General features: G+C 33.8%; 4 protein-coding genes across 5 annotated transcripts; 1 reads left to right on the top strand and 3 right to left on the bottom strand.

Annotated features, from left to right (window-relative positions):
• Positions 1-2741: 2741 nt before the first annotated feature.
• LOC105781740 (beta-galactosidase 15-like) lies at positions 2742-6641 on the bottom strand. Its single transcript, XM_052627176.1, is given in 18 exon segments — positions 2742-2858; positions 2939-3215; positions 3301-3515; positions 3619-3843; positions 3929-4044; positions 4126-4229; positions 4316-4512; positions 4602-4763; positions 4858-4976; positions 5050-5137; positions 5222-5327; positions 5415-5503; positions 5608-5751; positions 5836-5885; positions 5888-5927; positions 6031-6097; positions 6185-6393; positions 6480-6641. Coding segments are annotated over 18 exon segments (2487 nt in total).
• A 260-nt stretch (positions 6642-6901) lies between these two features.
• On the bottom strand, positions 6902-10872 carry LOC105781739 (uncharacterized). The gene is given in 14 exon segments (XM_052627174.1): positions 6902-7174; positions 7329-7436; positions 7764-7814; positions 7816-7839; positions 8085-8255; positions 8470-8570; positions 8746-8825; positions 8977-9131; positions 9252-9521; positions 9598-9708; positions 9815-9904; positions 9992-10204; positions 10301-10453; positions 10741-10872. Coding segments are annotated over 14 exon segments (1932 nt in total).
• A 1856-nt stretch (positions 10873-12728) lies between these two features.
• On the bottom strand, positions 12729-16102 carry LOC105783702 (tubulin beta-2 chain). The gene is made up of 3 exons (XM_012609295.2): positions 15594-16102; positions 14869-15138; positions 12729-13618 (listed from the first exon to the last, which is right to left on the bottom strand). The coding sequence occupies exons 1-3, from the start codon at positions 15985-15987 to the stop codon at positions 12948-12950; spliced, it is 1335 nt and encodes a 444-aa protein (XP_012464749.1). The 5' UTR covers positions 15988-16102; the 3' UTR covers positions 12729-12947.
• A 2136-nt stretch (positions 16103-18238) lies between these two features.
• LOC105783640 (cytosolic enolase 3) lies at positions 18239-23859 on the top strand. 2 transcript variants are annotated; one of them, XM_052626397.1, is made up of 13 exons: positions 18239-18598; positions 18704-18858; positions 19079-19253; positions 19614-19685; positions 19770-19886; positions 20070-20153; positions 21030-21106; positions 21259-21362; positions 21672-21770; positions 21877-21962; positions 22203-22289; positions 22489-22686; positions 23619-23859. In XM_052626397.1, exons 1-13 carry the CDS (start codon positions 18494-18496, stop codon positions 23682-23684), a joined length of 1425 nt encoding a protein of 474 aa, XP_052482357.1. In that variant the 5' UTR covers positions 18239-18493; the 3' UTR covers positions 23685-23859. The 2 variants fall into 2 exon arrangements, with proteins under 2 accessions (XP_052482357.1, XP_012464666.1); XM_012609212.2 differs by having other exon boundaries at positions 18240-18598; positions 20073-20153.
• The last annotated feature ends 44 nt before the right edge of the window (positions 23860-23903 follow it).

Here is a 23903-nt window from a genome sequence, read left to right as displayed (position 1 = left end):
GTATAGAAGGCTTCCGACGTGGGGATCGAATCTCAATCTTGCTAGATGTTACCTTTTAAAGAGTTAAGTTTCGGGATTAGAATATCTTTGTATGATGATTGTTGAAAGAAATCGTAACAGTTGAAGATGTTCTTTGATATTGCTGAATTATGATGAATGTTCTTTGACATTGCATGAATTATGATGAATAGGCCGAGCCTAAGTTTGAAAGTAAAATAAAAATGTGGATTATGATAGTCAAAACTCATTTTACCGTGTGGCATAGTTCAACTTAAACTAATATGTACATGTACAAAGCTTATAAATAAATTATATTGGTATTGGTTAATGTTACGAAGTGATATGGTTAGTTGTGGTTTAAACATGCACAAGCGGGTAAGTTTTATATAATGGATGTATTGTTGTAAGTTTGAGTATATGAAAGTGACATATGATTGATGTTTATTTAAGTGTCCAAATGCTTTCCTATATAGTCGTAAGTTCCGGCTGATGGAATTTTAATGTATATGTAATTTGTTATGATATTTTATAATAAGTAAAATATGTTTAGTTAGTTTGATTAAACATTTGAGGTGGATTGGTTTTATGATTTATATTTTTCGAATCTAGTATAAATTATTCATGAACATCTGAGTTTAGTAATGTTACAAATGTCATTGGTGCATGAAAGGTGATAAATGTTTGTGCTGAATTGTGTCTTATTCAGTAATGCCTCGTAATCCTAATCCGGTGATGGATCCGGGTTAGGGGTGTTACATTCTAATAGCTAACCGATAGTTAACTAACAAACTGCCTAACTGTCTTTTTAGTTACTCTAACATGCTCAACTTTGCAACTTGCCAACAACAAAATCAATAGCATTAGCATCAGTTGTTTACTACTAAGAAATGCAAAGATCAAAACGCCAATGACTCAGTCTGGCCACTGAGCAATCAGTAAAGAGTAATCGCTGCACAGCAGCTATAATATTATTCGTAATAACTATTCACATTGCTAGTACTCGAATCAAAGTAGTAGTTGTGATCCAAAAGCATTGTCCCACCGGTTTTGGATGATGAAAAAAAATGCTAGAATATTTAGAAACAAGCGTTCTCCTCCAGTCGTTTATGTTCTGAAAACCAAGTCTGAGCCGTTAGTAGATCAAGCTGTCGTTTTGCTAACACCTTTTAGAGAAAACAGGAAATTATGAAGAATTTCCATGGGCAAATCATTCACGTATACAGATAACGATGTATACACTATCGATAAAAAGCGGCAGTTGGTAATGCAAGGAGCAATGATGATGTCAAACCCTAGCAATATAAACAACCCGATGGAAGATAATAAACATTTAACGCATGACACACCCACAAAGGAAGCTATATCGTTAAAATCAGCTAACTAGTATGTGTCTTACGCTGTCAAGAGGTATATCCTTAGCCCTCTGTATCTTCAAGTCCACTGTCAAGCTACTCAAATCACCTAATATACCTTTAAGGTTGTCGGGAAAACTGCCTTGGTACCTCCTGTATATGGTCAATGAACTTTCAAGTGAAAGGTCAGGAAGAGTCAAGGACATTGTAAAGAAATCCAAATCAGAAGAGAACCTAAATTGGAGTTGCAAGAAAGTAACGAGTCGAAGCAATTAGGCATACATAATAACCATCATTATGAATATCAGTTATATTCAGGTAATTAAAAGTATAGAAAGGAAGATGTGAGGTAAATAGGATGTCATATATGAATGAAACTGATACGGGGGGAGGAGACGAACGTACCTCTATTTCTTCATGATCATCAAATGCATCAATGGTGCTGTTTGCGAGAACAGTAGATACACCTTTGCTAAATAATTTATCCATTTGAACCTCGATAGAATTTGAAAGAACAGAAAAAATAATTTGTAAAATTAATGAAATATGGCGTAAACTTTTGTATATCCTTGCAATTTAAGGATTTAGCCTATGGTTCAGACTTATGCTCGTAGAATTTGGGAAATCGAAATAATTATTTGGCTTGAGTTAATTCAAATGTAAAATGACAATACAAACCTAAATCAAAAGTAGCACCGTATTCTCCCCAGACAATCATGGCAAGCATGTAGGAAATAATGATTACAGAATGAACCTGAAACATTCTCATTTCCCACACAACAAGTTAACTAACAATTATGGTGCAAAGAACTAACCGAACAAGCTGGCGTTGGTCAACAATAACGAGAACTAAATTCAGTGAACTTAAAAGGAAATCGAAAGGAGACCCTAACACGTGAAAATTAACTATGTCAAAAGTATGGATGGATGGATGGACATAACACTCTTTGATTTGTCTATCGTTTTTGCATACAGTGACAAATGTTTCTCTCGTCTTCGACAGGCTCAACAATAACAAGAAAAATCATAAAAATTGAACTTTTGATAGCATGTCAACAACCTATTAATGTCAACTTCTGCAACCTAAAAGCAAATAAATGTCTTTATTCATTGTTGTCAACGACCAAAAGTTTGGCTTATAATTTAGACAAAATTAATTTCATTTGGCCTTTCTAGAGTTTTTAGATTTAGTTTGTATATTAAATCTATAAGAGAACATTATCGTGAAAGCAAAGAATAAATAAAAATATATATACTTTTATTATATTGATATAATTACAAAACCTAAGATGATTTCCTAAAATAACCAAAATGAAAAACTTAACTAAATAATTAAAAAATAAAACTAAAAAAGACCTAAAATTATTGAAAAATCTAAAAAAAAAGAATTTAAAAAGTAAAATCTTCACAAACGGCTTCCACGGCTAATTTTTTGACTTCACAAGAAGGTCTTCCAAATTTATCTTCAGTGATTTTGAAGGAGCACGATTCTTTACCCAGGCATTCCTGTTAAAGTTTTCAAAATATATATCATTGAAAAAAATATATTTCAAGATATTAAAAAAAATAAAATGAAAATAACTTACCTTTTCAAGAATTGATAAAGCATCCACTTCCGAATCAGATTCACTTTTGTCAAATGATCCACACACACCTTGTGGACTACCAAAACTAGCAAACTTAATCTTTGAAATTGGTCGATCTTGGCATGATAATTCCACTTCTTTTCCTTCGTGAGTATTTATGCAAACCGATCCGATTTCAACGGTTTGGAATTGTATACCGGAAGGATTACCACCAAATTCCTCAAACAATACCAAAGTGTTCTCACCGTCTTTAAGAAATGATCGAGGAACATGGTACCTATAAAACAATAAAATTATAATAATGAAAAAAATACTAACAATATAAAAATGTACATTAACATATGTAAAAAACATAGGGTTACCATCTTTGGGTAGGTTCACCGCACTTAGAGACACATTTACTATCACTATATCTACCACGATAATCACAAGTCTCTGTCTTGCAAAGCTGCTTATCAGCTATATAAGATGGCCAATATCTACCAAGGCTATGACCATTCACCCAAGCCATGCCCTTTCCTAAACCTAGTAAATCCACAACAACTGGTTTATTCCCCAACGGAGCTTTGAATGTTGTCTACAATTTAAAAAAAAAAAAACAAAAACCAAACATAAATATTAATAAAATCAAACATTATATGTAACATTTATATATAAGTAAATGTATTGGTTTTAATTACCTTGTACCAAGTGAAGTTCCTGTCAATCGAAATAGGGTCGGAGACCCATTTGGATGATGATTTTGAAGCACAATCTGTGTCGAAAAACTTGTTCGAAATCCCATTCAAACCAACTTTATATATCCATTTATTTGATGACAAATCCTTGACGTCATTTTTGTTCAAAACTAACTCAATTGGTGATGTAATTCCAGCTCCAACCAGATCAAACATTGGACCATAGTTCTGCATTATTTTGATTCAAATTATATGCTAAAATTCTAGGTTTTTAATTTTTCTTATTTGTTGCTATATATGTATATATATGTACCTTTAATCCAACAGTGACACTAAGTAATGATATCAAGTTTTTCCCAGGGGATGGCTCGATGTTCCTCTCAAAAACATATGTCACATTGTTGTTACCATATTTTGACCATTGAGAACCTACGAAAACAAGTACATATATATTCAAATAAATATATTTTGAATTCAATATAATATGTATAAAACATAGTTCATAATTACCGATATATTCTCCATTGAAAAAAGCATGAAGAACATGACCAGTATCATTGACACGAAGTGTCACTGTTCCATTCAACATGGGATCATCTTTTGCAACATCAATACTGTCCAAAAAATAAATTAATTAATTAATCAAAAAATATATAATTTACATTAAATGAATTGAATATAGTTGTGTTAAATAATTTACCTTGTCATATACCACAAATAATCACTAGCATCATTTGCCATATCCTTTTGATCAACAATCTTGTTAACAGAAACATCTCCCCTTCCTTGAACAGAAGTAGATTCAATCAACTCGGGTCGCCACATCCATTTCAAAGAATTCGGTTCATCTTCAGCTTTGTTCAATTTCTTAACCATCAATGAAGTTTGAGAAGAAACCTAGTTTTTTTTTTTTAATATAAACCCATTAATAATCATAACATATTTATTATAATTATAATAACCCGAAACACAAAAATAGGATTTACCTTAGCGGTATTATATGCTTCCTCCCTACAATCTGGAAGGATACTAATAGACCATGCTGGAACAAAGTAATTAATGCCTCCGAAGTTGACATTTGCATCTATTTTGGTATTTGTATTGCTCAAAAAGCAACTTGATTTCTCCTTTGTTTGATAAATAGTAGCCTAAATCATATATATAATTAAGAATAATAATTAGAATAAAATGATAAATATTTATTATTTTATCAAATAAATTTATATAAATTCATTTTATTACCATGACTAAATTGCTGAGTTTTTCATTTTTAACTTCTCCATTTGTAAGAATATACTCAATGGAATGTAAAACATCATGAAGCTGCTTCAAATGTCCCCATTTTGGTTGATTCAAATTTCCTAATAAAAATTAATAATTAATTAAAATAATTATAATTTATATATATATATATATTCAAAGGCATGAAATTACCATATTCATCGAGAGGTGCATTATAATCATATGTAGTGGTAATATATGGGCCACCAGAAGTTCTACCAAAATTGGTACCACCATGATACTAAAAAAATTGGAAAAACAAAGGGGTTAATTAATAAAATTAAATTATTAACTTTAAGAATTTAATTTCAAAAAAATCACTTGCCATGTAATAATTTTGTAGTGTACCACCCTTTTGGAAAAATCGAGCAACAGAGTAAGCAAGATCTTCTGCTGTTCTAAAAGGGTCTGCACCACCCCAACTCTTAAACCTAAAGTTAAATAAAATAAAATTTAATATAAAGTTTATAATTAAAATTAAATTAAGAACAATTTTAAGAAGAAAAAGAAAAAGTCACCATCCAGTCCAATTTTCGGTCCACAATTTAGGGGTATTAGGGTCTTTTGGTTTGTATTCATCACAATACCAACCATTGCATGTCTCCAGCTACAATTATAATTAAACAAATCGAAATCAGAATTCAATTGTTATCACAAAAAAATGTATTTCTAAATAAAATAATATAGTAAAAAATAAATAAAATACAATACCATAGGCTTTGGTGGAGCAGCTTGTTGACACATGATCCACGGGACACCAATATCAAGAGAATCAGCCATTTGGGCACACCAATTAATATATGATTTCCCCTCATCTCCATATGGTTCCATAACATTTCCATATTCATTCTCAACCTATATATATACATTTAATTTTGATATTATTTAAATATATAATAAAAATAAAAATAATAAAACATAAAAAATTATCACATATACCTAAGCTAGAATGATATTTCCTCCTTGAGATGCAAATAGTTTCTCTTTTTCACCATATCAACTATCAATGTTGTAAAGTTTTTCATTTCATTCTAAAATAACAAAAATTAAACACATTATTTATATATAAAAGTAAACAAAAATAGAATAGAATTTTTATTTTTAAAAAAAGTTACTGAAAATCAAAAAAATTACCATAAAGACATCGTTTTTAGTACGGAGAGAAACTCCAGGCATGTTATGCAACCATACAGGAAAGCCTCTAATAAAAAATAAAAAAAACTAAAATCTAGTTAGATAATTTATTAAATATCACAACTAGTTAAAATTTGAAAATAAATTAATTTACCCATAATTCCACTCAGCACAGGTATACGGTCCAATTCGAAGAATTGCATATAAACCTTGGTCTTGAATCGTTTTAAGAAATCGAATAAGATCAAGATTTCCACTAAAATCATATTGACGACGAGCTGGCTCATGTGCATTCCAAAATACATATGTTTCAACCGCATCCAATCCACCTTCTTTGGCTTTTCTTATAAGATCCGACCACATCTAATAATAATTTAAAATAATCAATCAATCATTGAAAATCAAATTATAAAAAGAATATCCCGAATAATTCAATTGTAAATTATTACCTGAGCAGTACTTCTCGGATAATGAATCGAACCCGAAAGGATAATTCTATGATTTCCATCAATTATAATGGATCTTGAATCATGAGTGACATTAAGCGCATTCGAATGAAATAGGATGAAAGAAAAAATAAAAGCAGTAAATAAAAGATTGAATATATTCATTCTTCTTCTTATCCAGTAAAGCAAAAGAGAAAGTGTTATGAGTGAAAAATCAGAAGAGTATGACAATGAATTTATAAGGGTAGTAATTGAATTCATATCAAAGACTAGATTTTCAAAAGATATTTACTTTGATTTATTTACTATTTTAATTAGATTTATATAATATTAGTGAAATCAAGAGGTTATCATTACATAGAGTTTTAATTCTATGTAACAACATTAATTATATATATTTTTTAATTATAATTAATTGAGATTTTTCATAGCTGTGTTAGCGTGGTGGCACATTGATTATTCATCTTCGAACAACACCGGATGCAGCCCATGCAACACCATCGATTACGTATCCCACCGAAGTAATTCGAGGTTGTCTTAATAAATATCTTGGCAACTTCGGGCAATTCTGGTTCTTGAGATCCAGGACGAATGTTTTCGGCAGTTGCAATCAGGTCACCGAAGCCAACTGAAAGTCTTTGAAGCAGTATCATTTCGGGCGGTTCGGATTCCACGATTTTCTGTGGATCACCTTTCTTCTGGTATGCCAAAAACATTAACAGGGAATGAGAAAGCAGCCTTAGCAATGTTTGTAGAGAAAATATGAAAATAAACGATGAAACCCCGGCATACTCTGTTTAGAAAATATAGTGATATATACCAGGGTGTCGTATTATCGAGGCAAAAGCATACCTTCCAAGCTCCAAAATGTTTCAGGGCTTTGAGCATTTTATTTTTCTCGAGAAGGGTCATTCGGGTATACTCGGAGATGTTGCAAGTCTGTATGCTCAACTTTGCAACCTGCCAACAACAAAATCATTAGCATTAGCAACAGTTTTTTTACTACTAAGAAATGCGGAGATCCGAACGAGTGAAACAAATCGAACACATTCCCAATCACGCAGTCTAGTTTCTAGTTTAAGTGGCCACTGAGCAGTTAGTAAAGGGTATTTCCATAATAACTTTTCACATCGCTGGTAAATGATACGGCACAGTCACGATTCAACTATAATATTATCCATAACAACTTTTCACATTGCTAGTACTCGAATCATAGTGGTTGCAATCCAAAAGCATTCTCCCACCGATTTTGGATGAAAAAAAATGCTAGAATGTTTAGAAACGAACCTTCTCCTCGAGCCGTTTATTTTCTGAAAACCAAGCCTGAGTTGTTAGCAGCATCAATCTGCCGTCTTGCTAACACCTGTTAGAGAAAACAGGAAATTATGAAGTACTTCCATGCGCAAGTCATTCACGTATACAGGTAAAACATATATAAACTATCGATGAAAAGTGGCAGTTAGTATTGCAAAGCAATGATGATGTCAAACCCTAGCACTACAAACAACCCGGTGGAAGATAATAAACAATATTAAAGGGTCTTTAACGCATGATGCACCCACAAAGGAAGCTATATCGATAAAACCAGCTGACTAGTATGTGTCTTACGCTGTCAAGAGGTATATCCTTAGCCCTCCGTATCTTCAAGTCCATTGTAAAGCTACTCAAATCACCTAATATACCTTTAACTTTAAGGTTGTCGGGAAAACTGCCCTCGTACCTCCCGTATATGGTCAATGGACTTTCAAGTGAAAGGTCAGGAATCCGTGAAGAGTACACCTGTCGCGGACATTGTAAAGAAACCCAAATTAGAAGAGAACCTAAATTGGAATGGCTGTTGCAAAAAAGTAACGAGTCCGAGCAATTAGGCATACATAATAACCATCATGACGTATATCAGTGATATTCAGGTAAATAAAACATAGAAAGGCAGATATGAGGTAAATAGGATGCCGTATATGAATGAAAACTGATACAGGGGGGACGAACGTACCTCTATTTCTTCACAATCATCAAATGCATCAATGGTGATGTTTGCGAGAACAGTAGATAAACCTTTGCTAAATAATTTATTCATCTGAACCTTAACAGAATCTGAAAGAACAAAAAAAATAATTAGTAAGATTAATGAAATATGACGAGAACTTTTGCATATTCTTACAATTTAAGGATTTAGCCTATGGTTCAGACTTATGCTCGTAGAATTTAGGAATTCCAAATATTTATTTGGCTTGAAGTTCAAATGTAAAATGTCAAAGTGCATACAGACCTAAATCGAAAGCAGCACCATATTCCCCCTGGCCAATCATGGCAAGCATGCGCAGGAAATAATGATTACAGAATGAATCTGAAACATTCCCATTTCCCACGCAACTAGTTAACTAACAATTACGGTGCAAAGAACTAACCGAACAAGCTGGCGTCGGTCAACAACAATGAGAACTAAATTCAGTGAACTTAAAGGAAATCGAAAGGAGGCCCTAACACGTGAAAATGAACTATGCCGAAAGTATGGATGGATGGACATAACACTCCTTGATTTGTTAAACGCTTTTGCATCCAGTGACAAATGTTTCTCTCATCTTCGACAGACCCATCAGTAACAAGAAAAATCATAGGAATTGAACCTCGAGTGTTTGATAGCATGTCAGCCGCCTGACAGAAATAAATAACACGCTATTGATCGTGAGAAAGGAATACTAACCAGATTCTAATTTCTCCAACCATTTCAGAAAACGCGAGAAGTTAAACGAAAAAACAAAGGCGGCTACTAACCTTTTCCAGTGGAATAAACAAATTTGTACTGCCCCCCACGGTATATTTCATACTAATCCAAACAGTGGCCCTTTCAATCGCGTCCTTCGAAGCCAACTCCATGGATGCTGAAAATTGAAAAGCCTCATTACTAAAAGCTATAATGTTAAACGAATCTTCTGGACTGAGCTTAGAAAGGGCTGCAGATATTGCACTCTTGGTACTCTCGAGTGGTCTCCCTTGCATGCTTTCACTTATATCAACAACAAATACGACTTCCTTTTTGAACACCTATCAAATTTGAAAAAGGATAAGGATTATATACCGAAAAGAACAAGCGAGCAGGTCAAACACATGCTACACCCACCTTCCTATTCTGCTCACTTCCAGGGAAAAGATAAATACAGAACATATCCCTTTGGTCGTAATCATATAGAGACTGCAAAAGTATGCCTCCAAATATGTTACCGGAAGAAACCTATTAAAAGAAGTAGACAAGATACGATTATCAATATCTCGATGATAACAAGTTGAGATATTCCTCATGAAAGTATCAGGAAATGGTCATAGCTGCTGATTCTTACACTATATGAGAAGCGGAAGTCAGTATTCGACCATTTGAAAATTTCAGCTTCATATAAGAAACTGAACTTCCCTTCATGCCGTCTTATTTCCTGCGAAATACGAAGCAAATCATATATTGCTTCATAAGCCAAAAAAGAAAAAACACGAGCACAATGATTCAAAATCAAAAATGCAACCTTCAAAGGATGACTAGTTGCCTTGCACAAGATTCCATTTGCTACACTAGAGTTCACATTCAATTCTATCTTTTCCTTCTTCGAAATTTTCTTTATAGCAGGGGTAACATACTCCGGAAAACAAAACGGTACAGTCAACGAAAACCGGCCCGCCTTATACGACAACATCTGAGACCAACGAATCTTAATCGAAATATTAGTACCACCATCGATCTGAGAATATAAAACCAAAAAAAAAAAAAAAAGACATTCATCAGAAGCAAAACAGCAGGGAGTTGATTCGTTACAACTTGGAAGCATCGGTATCACCTGCGGTATCGTTAAAGTAAATATATGAGGCTTCAAAAATCCTCCATCTTCTGGTCTTGCTATCTTTCCAATGCCCCTACTTTGTTGTTCTCCAATCAGTTCAGTAACATAAGATTTTGTAGGAAGATCAACTTCAACACCTAGAATTGAACCCTGTAGCCAAATATAATATATTATTTACTTGGTAACATTAAATAAACACAATTCCAAACACTAAAACCAAGTTAACCCAAACAGTGAATTCAATAATATTTCTCTTTTGTAGCATAAAGATTCCATTTTTAAGTCAACAAAATGAAATGAACAAAATTTTCATAATCAAACAGCAAATAGAGCTTCATGAGCTGAAAAAAGAAAGAAAGAGAACTGTAAGCCAAGAAAAACACAAAAAAGAGATAAAAATTTGTCCATTTTTCCATTAATAAATGGAGGGAACTAACCTGGTTACCCATAGGGACAGCAATAAGACAATCACAAGAACGGCTACCCATAACGCAACGAATCCTCCACGTACCTGAAACTACAATAATAGCAGTATCCACGTAACAATCCACGTTTAAATTGACACCCATCATTCATGACACAATGCGATTGCAAAATGAACACCAAAACATGTCAAAATCTAAATAAAAGAAATACATCCAAAGTCATATAAATATAATATTTTAAAATGATTATAAATTTTAGAGGTGAGCTTAGCTTGGTTCAATCGGGCTAGATTTGTTAAATTTTTTCAACTGTTTTTCTTACTCACTTTGTGTATTGAGATTTCTAACTTTTACAAAATATTAAAAATTACAAGTTTTCTTTTATCTTATTTAGAATATTTATTTTTACATTGTTGGAACAATGGTAAGGCACATTTCATTCCCAAGAGAGACCTAGATTTGAACTTTGGAGACGATATTATCAAGAGGAATAAACATAAGTTCTGAACATGAATTATAAATTGAATATGAAAATATAAAAATATTTATTTTACTTCTTTAAATAGAAAGGTAAACAAGCTTTAGTATGCTTGAATTGACAAACTCGTGTAATGGTAATAGTATGTATGCCAATCGAGTTAAGATTTCAATTTAAATAAAAATAAAATTTAATTTAGTTTAAGTATATATTTTATAAAACTACAAATATTATAATAATAGTTTAGGTATGGAATATGATATTATAAAACTACAAGTACATATTTCAGTGTAAGTGTTACATTGGTTACTTTATGAAAATAGTGGTATGGAATATGATATTATCCTTTGTTTAAAATACTTCAATTCAAATGGATTTCTCGATTTTTAAGCCAAACCTATAAATCTCGATCGTCAAAGCCATCAAGGTTTCATATGCACTTAAAACTGGCGCCAAACTCCATTCCCTGTGCTGTCCGCCATGTCTTTGCTATATTTTGCTTATTTTCATGGCTTAGATCAATGGCTGATGTAATGAGGCTAGAGGAGGCGAAAGGGGTAAATGGCTACAAGGTTCCAGGCGATGTTGGAGCCAGCGGCGCAGGGGGGAGAGCTGACGGCTATGAATGTGGTGGTGGGTCAAAGAATAAAGTGAAGGTGAAGAGTTAGTTGACGTTTTGACTGTCCCGTCTACTACTTATTATGTGGCGGCGGAGTCGGCAGAGGAAGTAAAAAATAAAAAAATGCATAAAACCGCCGTTGTCGGGGATACCCGGGTCGCCCGCGTGACCAGTCGGGAATACTCACCACTAGACTAGAAAAAGTTTTATTAATAATCGGGTTTAAATATATATATAAAAAAATTTTGTTTATGTTTAGAGAAGGGTTATTATATAATTTGGTATCTGAATTTAGATTCAATATTTTATTTGACTTCGGCATTCAAATTAGTACCTGAGTTTTTTCGGTTTAATACTCAAGATTTTTTTCTCAATTAAGCACCTAAGTCTGGCTTCAATGTTTAAATTAGTATTTTCGTTTTCATTTTCTCTCAATTAAGTACCTATGTTATTTTTAGTAGAGCACACGTGTCAATTTTTCATTTAACCATATTATGTCGCTTGCTCTAAGTACTATATTAAATATTGAAATCAATTTGATATACCAAAATAAAGACAAAGAAAAAATCAGATACCAAATGGCATATTAAACTTTTAGAGAATTGTTGCTTTCACTAGATCTTGCTATTAGTGCTTAAATTGTGGCCTAAGTTTCTGTTGAACACATACTCTTATCTAACCGTAACCAAGGTTGTTTGAACCGAATAGAATTTGTCGAGATACTAGTTTTGGAAAGGGCATTAAACCAGTTAACTTGAGAATTGGTATAGACTGATTCAACTTGGCAAAAAATCGATTGAATCAAGTGATTAAACCAAAATTTTAATATTTTTAATAACTTAATTAATCGAACCGATTAAACCCATCAACTCAATGAAAACCTTGACTGTAACACTATTAACATAAATGCAAAACAGCACAAGAATTTGTAAGTACTTTGATTTCTTAAATCTGTTTTTCAAAGGCTTTTGAACAATAATACAATCCCTTTTGCTTCATATTGAAACTGGCCATTACCATGAAACTCCATACACATCAAAATAACTAATTTCTTTCGCAATAATTAATTAAAAAAAAACAGAAACTGGAAATTATATTTAATAAGTTCAAATATTAATTTTCTCATTCATATTCAGCTCCTTCTTCTTCATACTCTTCTTCTTCATCAACTGTTGCATCTTGATACTGTTGATACTCTGATACCAAATCATTCATATTACTCTCTGCTTCAGTAAATTCCATTTCATCCATGCCTTCACCTGTATACCAATGCAAGAAAGCCTTCCTTCGAAACATAGCCGTAAATTGTTCGCTCACACGCCTAAACATCTCTTGTATTGACGTTGAGTTCCCAATGAATGTCGATGCCATCTTGAGACCGGTTGGTGGGATGTCACACACGGTTGATTTCACGTTGTTGGGAATCCATTCAACAAAGTAGGATGAGTTCTTGTTTTGAACGTTTAGCATTTGTTCATCTACTTCCTTGGTGCTCATTTTACCACGGAACATAGCTGATGCGGTTAAGTACCGGCCGTGTCGAGGATCGGCTGCGCACATCATGTTCTTTGCATCCCACATTTGTTGAGTGAGTTCGGGGACAGTTAGAGCTTGGTATTGTTGGGAGCCTCTTGAAGTGAGTGGAGCAAAACCGACCATGAAGAAGTGAAGACGAGGGAATGGGATGAGATTTACGGCGAGTTTTCGAAGATCGGAGTTGAGTTGGCCAGGGAAACGTAAGCAGCAAGTAACTCCAGACATTGTTGCAGATATTAGATGATTCAGATCACCAACTGCAAATAGATAAAAAAGAATATCACAATGATGCAAAAGAAGCTACTAATGCCTACAATCATATCAGAAAATTATGAAGACTCAAGCCCGCGATTTTTAAGACAAAACCGTGAGACTTCCGAATCAAAGCAAGACAAACATGGCACGATAGTTCACAAAGGTGGTTTTACAAATTACACCAAACAAAAGGTTTCTTTCCCAAACCAATTAACAGATTGCAAAAGGTTTCTTAGTTCAAACTAACTCGATTTTAGCCTTTTGGAAACTATTTTCTTTTATAAACCGGTTCATATAGCAAAAGCCATAACCCGGCACAATGATCATTTCTAAAAGTTCGAAATAAAGGAAATTATAATGCTTCCAATCTCATATAAAAAAATTTGTGAGGATCTGCTACGATTCAATGTATGTAGAGACTCAAACCGACATTCATTTAAGAAAAGAAAAACTGTGAAACTTTTTGAGATTAAAACAGGCTAATACCGCGCAAAATAGTCAAAAAAGATATTTTGACAGATTACTCGAAACAACAAAGGGCTTCTTCCCCTACCAACCATTCTATATAGCAATAGCCACAACAGCATGCAATTATAATGCCTCCAATCTCATATTGGAGAATTGTGAGAATCTTCCATGAAATTATAATATATTAGGTATGAAACCTGTTATTGTAGATAAAAATAAGACTTTTGGATCAAGAAATGGCAATACCTCACACGATAGTCCACGAGGGTTTTTTTTACAAATTAAAGAAACAACAGGCTTCATTCCTATACCAACTAACATGCTGAATCCGAGCTACTACGTGAAGGGATGGAAGGAGGGAGTAGAAAAGTGGAAAGAAAATAAATTTTGAGTGTGTTTGGTAAGGAAAAAATAGGAGGGATGATCATTTTCCATCCTAAATCTATAAAAATCAATCCTTCCAATTTGGAATGATTAGAGGATAGAAAATGAGAGAGAAGTGTATGTTAGTTAAAAAATATGCATTTTTCAAATGTTTTATTTTCTTTCTTTTCATTTTTCAGCTCTAACAAGCAATGAATGGAAAGAAAATTACTTTTTCTTTCCATTTTCCATCCTTCTAGTTTTCAACCCTTTCAATTTTCCATCCTTCCAAATTTTTTTCCACTCTACCAAGCAAAGCCTTAGCAATGGTGTATCAAAGTTTAAATCAGCAATCCAATGCAAAACCAATGATTCCTATTGATACAAAAAACAAAGTATATAAGTCAATGGGAATACTTACAGCTGGGATTGGAGAGCTTAAGTGTACGGAAACAAATGTCATACAAGGCTTCATTGTCAAGAACCATACACTCATCAGCATTTTCAACCAGTTGATGAACAGATAATGTAGCATTGTAAGGCTCCACAACCGTATCAGAGACCTTAGGAGATGGGAAAACCGAGAAAGTTAACATCATCCGATCTGGGTATTCTTCCCTTATCTTCGAAATCAAAAGTGTTCCCATTCCAGATCCAGTTCCACCTCCCAATGAATGACAAACCTGAAATCCTAATGAAAAGGAAAGAAACAAACAATAATCAAGCAGAGCTTAAAACAAGCTTTTCTTAGATCAATAGGTTCTTCTTCATAAGCAATATTTTATTTGGGAATTTATGAGCAAGAACATAAACAACAGGAGATCAACATAAATTTTTATGTGCTCGACCCTTCTAGCCCTCATTTACGATTCCAAGGCTACAACACAAATAAAGCTACAAGCCCTCATAAAAATTTCCTACAAAGATTAGATATTTCCTCTTCTTCTTAATCCTACAAGGAAACTGTACTCTAATTATTACTTGATCGCCAAGAAACCTTATGTTGAGAGTTTTATACTAAAAAAACAACTAATTTATTAATAAACCTTATTATCAAACAATCTCCGGTCAATATAATTATATTAAAATCTCAATTGAATATTACCAAATAGAATTTATGTGACAAAATCTAACAATCTTACGTACCTTGAAGACAATCGCAATTTTCAGCTTCTTTCCGTACAACATCAAGAACAGAATCAATCAACTCAGCACCTTCAGTATAATGCCCTTTAGCCCAGTTATTACCGGCACCGGACTGACCAAACACGAAGTTGTCCGGTCTGAAAATCTGACCAACCGGACCAGATCTAATGCTATCCATGGTCCCAGGCTCAAGATCCATAAGAACAGCACGAGGAACGAACCTACCACAACTGGATTCATTGTAGTAAACATTGATCCTCTCGAGTTGAAGATCCAAATCTCCATTGTAACGCCCCGTTGGATCTATGCCGTGTTCCGCACATATAACTTCCCAGAACTTGGCGCCGATTTGGTTGCCGCATTGGCCGCCTTGAATATGAAGGATTTCACGCATTTTGCTTTGGTGACTGAGAGGGATTGTTTGAGGTTGAAGATGGGATGATTTAGGGTTTGCATTATTAGGGAAGGGTTTTATAGTGGGATTCAAATGGAATTAGCTAAGCTGTTCTTTGCTGTATTTTGTTATTATTATATGTTATATATAATGGCTTTGCTGGCGGGTTACCACTGGTTTTGTAACGGCTAGGTAAGAGAAAAATGTAGGTGAAATTCACTATGAGGTCCCTCTATTATAGGAATTTTATTAAATTAGTCTCTCTATTATTAAATTAAGGGTAAACTACATTAGTAGTCACCCAACTATGATTTTTTTATTTATTTTCTGGTCATCTAACTATGAAAAGTTACAAAATGGTCACCCAACTATCCAATTTTGTCTTTTATGGTCACTAGTGGATTAACATAAAAATAGAAATATCCAAAAATCCAAGATAGGTGGGTGACCAAAAAAGATAAAATTGGATGGGTGATCATTTTGTAACTTTTTATAGTTGGTGACCAAAAAATAAAATTACTAATAGTTGGGTGACCATTTTATAAATTTTATAGTTGAGTGACAAAAAAAATAGTTGGGTGACTACTAATATAGTTTACCCTTAAATTGATCAATTTATTGTTAATAGATTTAATATTTAGTTAAAATATGCTTCAAGCCCTATATTTATCACATGTTTAGAATTTAGTCTCTCTATTTTTATTTCAAGAAATTTAGTCACTCTACTTCTTCAATTTAAAAACACAAGTCTAATTATTAACACTGTTAAAATTCTTTTGTTAAATTTAGGTCCATTGCAACTTCTTCTTTTTTTTTTTGTATGGCTATCGATTGAGTTTCTTTTTATTTCAAAACGTCAAGCGGGTGAATTTAATAGAAGAATTTTAATGGAGTTAACAATTGCACATTATTTTGGAATCTAAAAGGTAAATGGACTAAATTCTAAATTTTAAATGTGCAAAGAGTGCGAGGATTTTGAGCAATTTTAACCTTTATATTTAGAACTTTTACAGTTTAGCAAATAAAATCTCATATTTGGAGTTAAACTGTAAATAAATAAAATAATTTTCATATCATATTTTAAACAATAAATTCCAGGTTTGTTAAAATTGGTCTCTTTTATTGTTTTTAATAGTATAAAAATTAAAATTGTCCGAACCTATAATGGAGGAACATTTAAAGTACTTTCACAGAAAATTATAATAATTAAGTTATTTAAAATATTTATTAATTTATTTGTTAACCTTAATTTAGGAGGAGGATGAGTTGGAAGTTTTTTCAAGGTTAATATAAATTGATTAGTTGGCAAGACAATGGAAAACTAAATGATTTTAAGAGTTTGTGCGTTGTATATAGATTTATTATGGCTTACATCTCGCTATGTGTAGGCCATTTCTAGAACTATTTTGATTTGTCTCCAGATATTACTTCAATTGTGCTTTATAATGCTTGATTTTGATTATAATTGATTTAGATTTGTGTTGCTTGTAACCATATCTATAATTGTTGTTATGCCCCTACTTGGCATGAATACTGTGGCATCACCCAAATTGTCCCCCATCTTGCATCAATCAGCTGATCACTATTGGGTGACTAGTCACCTAGGCACTTCATCTTTCAAACCACCTGTTTCTAGTAGGAACGCACTCACCTCAAAGAGGGGACCAATATGGAACAACTAGGCATAACAACCTCGTACTATATCAAAGTCGTACCACACCTGACGATAACCCATGTATAATGGCTTTGTCACCTAGCTGATCACATGATCACTATGTCTCGAAATTGTTGGTGATGTGACATTACTAGGCACGAGACTTTCCTCCTTATAAATGCCCTGTAGAATGATGGAGGGATCTTTGGTCTCCCTTACATTCTTCAACCATTATCTACACTCAGTCTCCCTTACTTCCTTACTCTTCTCTAACTTTCCTCCTTTTTTGACTCTTTGCCTACTTAGGTAAATCGACTCTCTTGTTGTACATTTTTATCAATAATCGTAAACTTCAAAAAAAATATTTAAACTAAAAATAAAATGAATATATTCTATTATTATTATTCAAACCACCCTATTCGAACCGAACCGTTATAGCCCTATTCCTTTCTTATGTCACCCTTATCATTTTGCTGAGCCTGGCCCAGATTTTGCCAAAAACCCTAAGACGGGCTAAAAAGACAGTAAAATCCAGTTCATATTGGCCCAAAAAGCCCAAAATCGATATGGAAAATTTTCCCTGAAAACTGGAGTTTTCAATTGTTCGAAGGAGAAAATGATGCGGGAGAAGGAAATACAGTGAAAAAGAGAGGTGTTTTTTCTTTTTGAAATTTGAGATTACAAACACACGAAGTGAGCTAAGCTTCTGATTATTTCGAAATCAAGTGGAGTTCAGCTCTCTTTGAAGACTCGAATATCGCAATAAACTGTGAAGATTTGGGGATCAAAGCTCAAAGGGTAAAAAGTACCTCCGTTAGATCTTTACCGTCAAACGAGAGAATTAAAAAAAAAATGTCGGTTCAAGAGTACCTCGACAAGCATATGCTCTCTCGCAAAATCGAAGACGCCGTCAATGCCGCTGTTCGAGCTAAAACTCCGGATCCCGTCCTCTTCATCGTAAATTTGTTTTTCTCTTTCTCCTTTTTCGATTGCAAATTTTCGATTTTCTTTGCTTTTCGTTTTGACGATGATTTTTTTGTTTTTTTTCAATGGATATTGCAGTCTAATCATATGAAAAAAGCGGTTTCTTCAGTGATAACGAAGGTAAAAGCTCGGCAGATTCTCGATAGTAGAGGGATTCCTACTGTTGAAGTTGAGTTGTACACTAACAAAGGGGTGTTCCGTGCTTCTGTTCCTTGCGGCGACTCTACTGGAATGTAATTTTCGTTTTAGCTTGTTTTCAGAATGTATAAAATTATCTTAACTGAACAATTTGATTTTAGTTCATATGGAAATGCATGATTATGAATTGACTCATTTTATTGGTTATTATTTAACCCTTTTTTCTGTTGTTTAATGCTTAAACTCTCTTATTTATCATTATTGGAAAATTATCAACGCCATGATAACGTTTTGGTTTTGACAATTTCATCTCAGGTATGAGGCTGTTGAACTGAGAGATGGAGATAAGGGAACATACCTTGGAAATGCTGTAACAAAAGCTGTTAAGAACATCAATGAGAAAATATCTGAAGCATTGGTTGGTATGGATCCAACAGTTCAGCTTCAGATCGATCAGGCCATGATAGACTTGGACAAGACAGAAAAGAAGGTGTATTTCTTTATTTCTTTCTCAAAATTCGGGTTTACTTAGCTGTTGTTCACTTTATATATGGGTTTAAAAACCAAACCATTTTAATAGTTGGTTTAGGTTGGGACCTAGAGATTGTTTTACAAGTCTGCCAACTGACATCTGGTCTAGGTGGAGTGGATAGAAAGTGAGATAATTTTTCTTTGTGTGAAATTCTAGATGAGAAGAACAAATAGAATAGGAAGAAATTATTGTGCCAGTCTTTTCCTACCAATTTTTAGATCTTTTTGTTTTTAAATTTTAGGTTGGATGATTCACATTATAATGGAATTTACAGAATTTGTTGCATTCTGGTTCTTTGTTTGAATATAATTATCGCAGAGTGAACTTGGAGCAAATGCTATATTAGCTGTGTCTATTGCTGCATGCAGAGCTGGGGCTGCTGAAAAGGAGGTATCATTTCCCAATATATTTTTCCATTTATATGCTAGAATTATTGACTTCTATTCAAAATGTTCTAATCAAAGTAAAAATCAGGTTCCACTTTACAAACACATAGCTGATCTTTCTGGTAAAACGAATGCAATCCTTCCAGTCCCTGCCTTCACAGTTATCAGTGGCGGAAAACATTCTGGAAATAGTCTGCCTGTTCAGGTAGAGAATCATCTTTAGGTTTAAATTCTAATATTGGCTTATAGCATTTTGTGAATGATCTTTTACTCCGAGTCCCCACAATTTAGCATTTTTTATGATTTTGATTCCTGGAATTTATCTCCTTCCTGTGCTTCTTTTGAAATGCCTCATATCTGTATGACTTGATTTGAGTTATTTTGCTAGCAGGACATTATGATTCTCCCAACAGGAGCAGTCAGATTTGAGGAAGCTTTACAAATGGGCTCTGAGACCTATCATCACTTGAAGGTGATTTTGTTAAACCAAATTGTGTAGCCTTTGGATTTAGTTTTAAGTTGCCCATCACAAACATATTATTTGTCTCATCGGGTATAAAGCAAGTAAAGTTTGCCATGTGAAAAGTGATGAGTCGTAGAACACCTTTGGAAATTTAATTTGGTAAACTGAGTATAAAAATAAATCTTCATTGAGAATTTTGGTGTGGTTTAGTCTCCATTTCTATGTCTGGCCTGTTATTTTTTATTGATCGTCATTTGATCTTACGGTTGTTCTTCTTTCATTGTAAATAAGTTGACATACTGTAGTTTAAGTCTCTTATGACTTGATTTTTTGAAATGTTTCGAATAGACATTCATGATTCTTCTTGAACTTTTCCATCTGCTCAGTTTCCAGAAATTGTTGTATTAATAGAATGCCTCATTTGTCTAGAACTCTGTGACACTGCTAGTGTGATAAAGTAAGGTGCAGTCTATATATTTAGGAGATTCAGTAAATTCAATAGAAAAAAAAATGGATTTATTTGGGTAAGTAATATGGACCTGCCTGTAATGTTGCTATTGACAGCTAGTTTTTTGACTGTCTAGCTGTCACCTCTCTTAAAGGTTTTTGGCTTGCTGATTGGTTTGTGCCTATAATTTTCTAAGAGATTCTGATTGAGAATGGATCTGATTACATATACATAAACAAACACCTCTACTTTTTGGGGGAATACGGATTAACCATCAGTTTATGGGAAGACATTAACAATAGAAAATCATTTAACCTAATTCTGTGAAGAAACTTTAAATTTCTCAACCTTAATATTTTTGTTGTATACTCTCTTACAAGTAATCTGCACTGGAAATGTCATGCATATACTCATTAGTTTATTGTAAAGAAGAGCAGGCTGTTATTACAGAAAAATACGGTGCAAATGGGTGTAATGTTGGTGAAGATGGTGGCTTTGTTCCTGACATATCCAGGCAAGTGCTACCATTATGTCTGACTATCCTTGTTTATCACATTATTGATCAATGCACTCTGCCCCTAACCCCGTAAGGGGAATGAAGTTTATCTTGTGTTATTTCAGGAAACTGGCTGGAATTTTTGTTTGATATTCTCATATGTCTGGCAGTGTAAGAGAAGGATTGGATATTGTCCGAGAAGCTATTGGCAGAACAGGGTATAATGACAAAATAAAGATAGGAATTGGTGTTGCAGCTACTGAATTTTGCATAGGTGATGCATGTTCTCTCATTTATTAGTCAATTCTCATTTTGAAGCATGTAAGACCAGGGACAAGTTTTGGGTAGAACCTGCTATTCTACTGTTCATAAGATATGTTGGCATGGACGTGCAATGCCATTGCATTATAATCACTAGTAGCCTAGTAGGATATAAAAATCTTTAACTGAATATATGATCTAGGTGCCTCAAAAGCTTATTTTACCCTAGTTGGGTTGCATGATTATTCAGAATCTAATTTTCATATGTAGACACGGCTTGCTCATAATAAATAGGAGCTGCTTTTCTTTCATTTTCATACAGGTACAAAGTATGATTTAGAATTCAAATCTCCAAATAAATCTGGGCAAAATTTCAAGTCAGGAGAGGATATGATTCAGATGTACAAAGACCTTTGCATTGGTATCTCTGTTTTTCCGTAGAGGCTTCTGTTTGTTTTTTCTGCTTTGTTCTTTCAACTAAAAATTAACGCTATCCCGTTCCTTTATCTTCTTTTCTGGTGTCTTAGATTACCCAATTGCTTCTATTGAAGATCCCTTTGACAAGGAAGATTGGGAACACAGCAAACGTTTTTGCGGTCTTGGACTATGTCAGGTTTGTTTTCCTGTTAACATATTGCTTATGTTTAGGTCTGTTGAATGATGTTTTATCCAATTTAACATATACAACAAAAGGCAAGAACATAGAATGGTTTAATTGTTGGTTTTTGGTGCACCTAAACATAAATAGGATCCAAATTTGCAAACTTATTGAGTACTTTTAGCTTTTTGTTCAAATCTCGTACGTCTTCCCCATGTTGGACCTGTCGTAACTTAAGGTAAGATGGTTTTGCAGGTGGTGGGGGATGACTTATTGATGTCAAATCCAAAGCGCATTGAGAGAGCAATACATGAATCTGCTTGCAACTCTCTTCTTCTCAAGGTATCTACTGGATTATTGTACGAAACACGAGTACTTTTATTTGATGATAATGATGTCAAATTAGCTGAATCACCATCTTTTTACTTAGTCTGAAGCTGAAAAAAAGAGAGATCGTGCGCCAAAAGAATATGTTGAAACTTTTTGTTGTTAAATATGCTGCTGGAACTCTGTGTTCTAATAATTCGATGTTCTGAATCAGATAAATCAGATTGGAACCGTGACAGAGGCTGTTGACGTGGTAAAAATGGCAAAGGAAGCCCACTGGGGAGTGGTGGTATCTCAAAGATTTGGGGAAACTAATGATTGTTTCATTGCGGATTTAGCAGTCGCACTTGGCGCAGGTCAGATCAAAGCAGGGGCTCCTTGCCGAGGAGAGCGAGTGGCTAAGTACAACCAGGTCTGTATTCCTATCTTGCGAAGTGCAACCTTTTATAATCTTTTGCTTTTCGAACAATCACATAGCTCACGTTTAGAAAATAATAATAAGATACTAATTATACCGAAGACTAGATTTCATTAAGACAGATCTTATAGGTTTTGCTAATAAATACCATAGTTCGTAAATTCTTGTTTTTGGTGGGCCTTGTATTCTCACTGGTGCACATCACCAAACTAGTTTAAGGACAAGATATATATACACGCATTGATATAGTCAATTTAAATATTCAGCTAGGACTGTCACCTTACGAGCTGCTGTGGTGATAGTAGTCTAGTTACCGAGTCATCTTGTAGTACCTTATTTAGTATTCCCTTGATCTCCTTCTGTATTCCTGAACATTCATCGGTGTAGGTAGTATATTTGGCGGTTCCCATAATTTCTCCTTCCTTTCTCTTTGGCTGATGAGTTAGCCTAAGATAAGCACAACGTTATATGTCTATTGTTGTTAACCTACTCGATTCATATAGTTGCTCTTAGAAGGCGGTATCCAGCTAATTCAGGATTCGAATTTTAATATCCGCAATCCTCTCCTCGAGCCTAATGCTACAGCCAGACCGGTGGTTGAACTAGTTAGGTCACTGGTTCGTCGGTCCAACTGGTTCAATTAGAAAATTATTCAAAATTCACAATAAAAACTGATTCAGCCGGTTGGTCCGATACCATTCTTAGGCCCAGTACCCCGGCTGATCTGGTCCAGTTCAAACATAATTGGTTATGATGACCTCTTTCATACCAAAAACGAAAGCCTTGTAGTCTAGTTGTAATCAATAGATTGCCAATTAGCCGTTTTCTTGATCTAGAAACCATCAATACAATCTATAGATGAAATTAAAGGTCTAGAAAAAGGCCATAGATGATATTAATGGGGGGAAATAAAAAAAATTTTGCAGTTGCTTCGCATCGAACAAGAACTCAGTGATCAAGCAGTGTATGCGGGCGAAGACTGGAGATTATAATGTAAGTTTCTTATGGGGGATTATATTTGCCATTTTCTTCTTTTCCCTCAATTGTTTGAGGCCTTGAAATAGTTTGTTGAAATGTATTAAACAATTTGTTGAATTTTCCAGATTTCTGCTATTTTTTGTTTTTGACTTTTCATATAATTCACTAATAAATCTTTTCATGTCTTTAGTCTTGGTGTTTTTTGGTTTTGTTTTGTTTTCTTTGTTTTACTT

This window comes from Gossypium raimondii, chromosome 13, assembly GCF_025698545.1.
Source record: "Gossypium raimondii isolate GPD5lz chromosome 13, ASM2569854v1, whole genome shotgun sequence".
NCBI classification, from domain to species: domain Eukaryota; kingdom Viridiplantae; phylum Streptophyta; class Magnoliopsida; order Malvales; family Malvaceae; genus Gossypium; species Gossypium raimondii.
This window is presented reverse-complemented; position numbering and strand designations above follow the sequence as displayed.

Excerpts from the sequence above, each read along its gene's own strand:
- LOC105783702 (XM_012609295.2), bottom strand. The coding sequence starts at position 15,987 with ATGCGTGAAATCCTTCATATTCAAGGCGGCCAATGCGGCAACCAAATC. Across the intron at positions 15,139-15,593 it reads AAATTGCGATTGTCTTCAAG|GATTTCAGGTTTGTCATTCA; the intron begins GTACGTAAGATT and ends CCTTTTCATTAG. Across the intron at positions 13,619-14,868 it reads TAAGCTCTCCAATCCCAGCT|TTGGTGATCTGAATCATCTA; the intron begins GTAAGTATTCCC and ends ATCTATTTGCAG.
- LOC105783640 (XM_052626397.1), top strand. The coding sequence starts at position 18,494 with ATGTCGGTTCAAGAGTACCTCGACAAGCATATGCTCTCTCGCAAAATC. Across the intron at positions 18,599-18,703 it reads CGGATCCCGTCCTCTTCATC|TCTAATCATATGAAAAAAGC; the intron begins GTAAATTTGTTT and ends TGGATATTGCAG. Across the intron at positions 21,107-21,258 it reads TTTGTTCCTGACATATCCAG|TGTAAGAGAAGGATTGGATA; the intron begins GCAAGTGCTACC and ends TATGTCTGGCAG.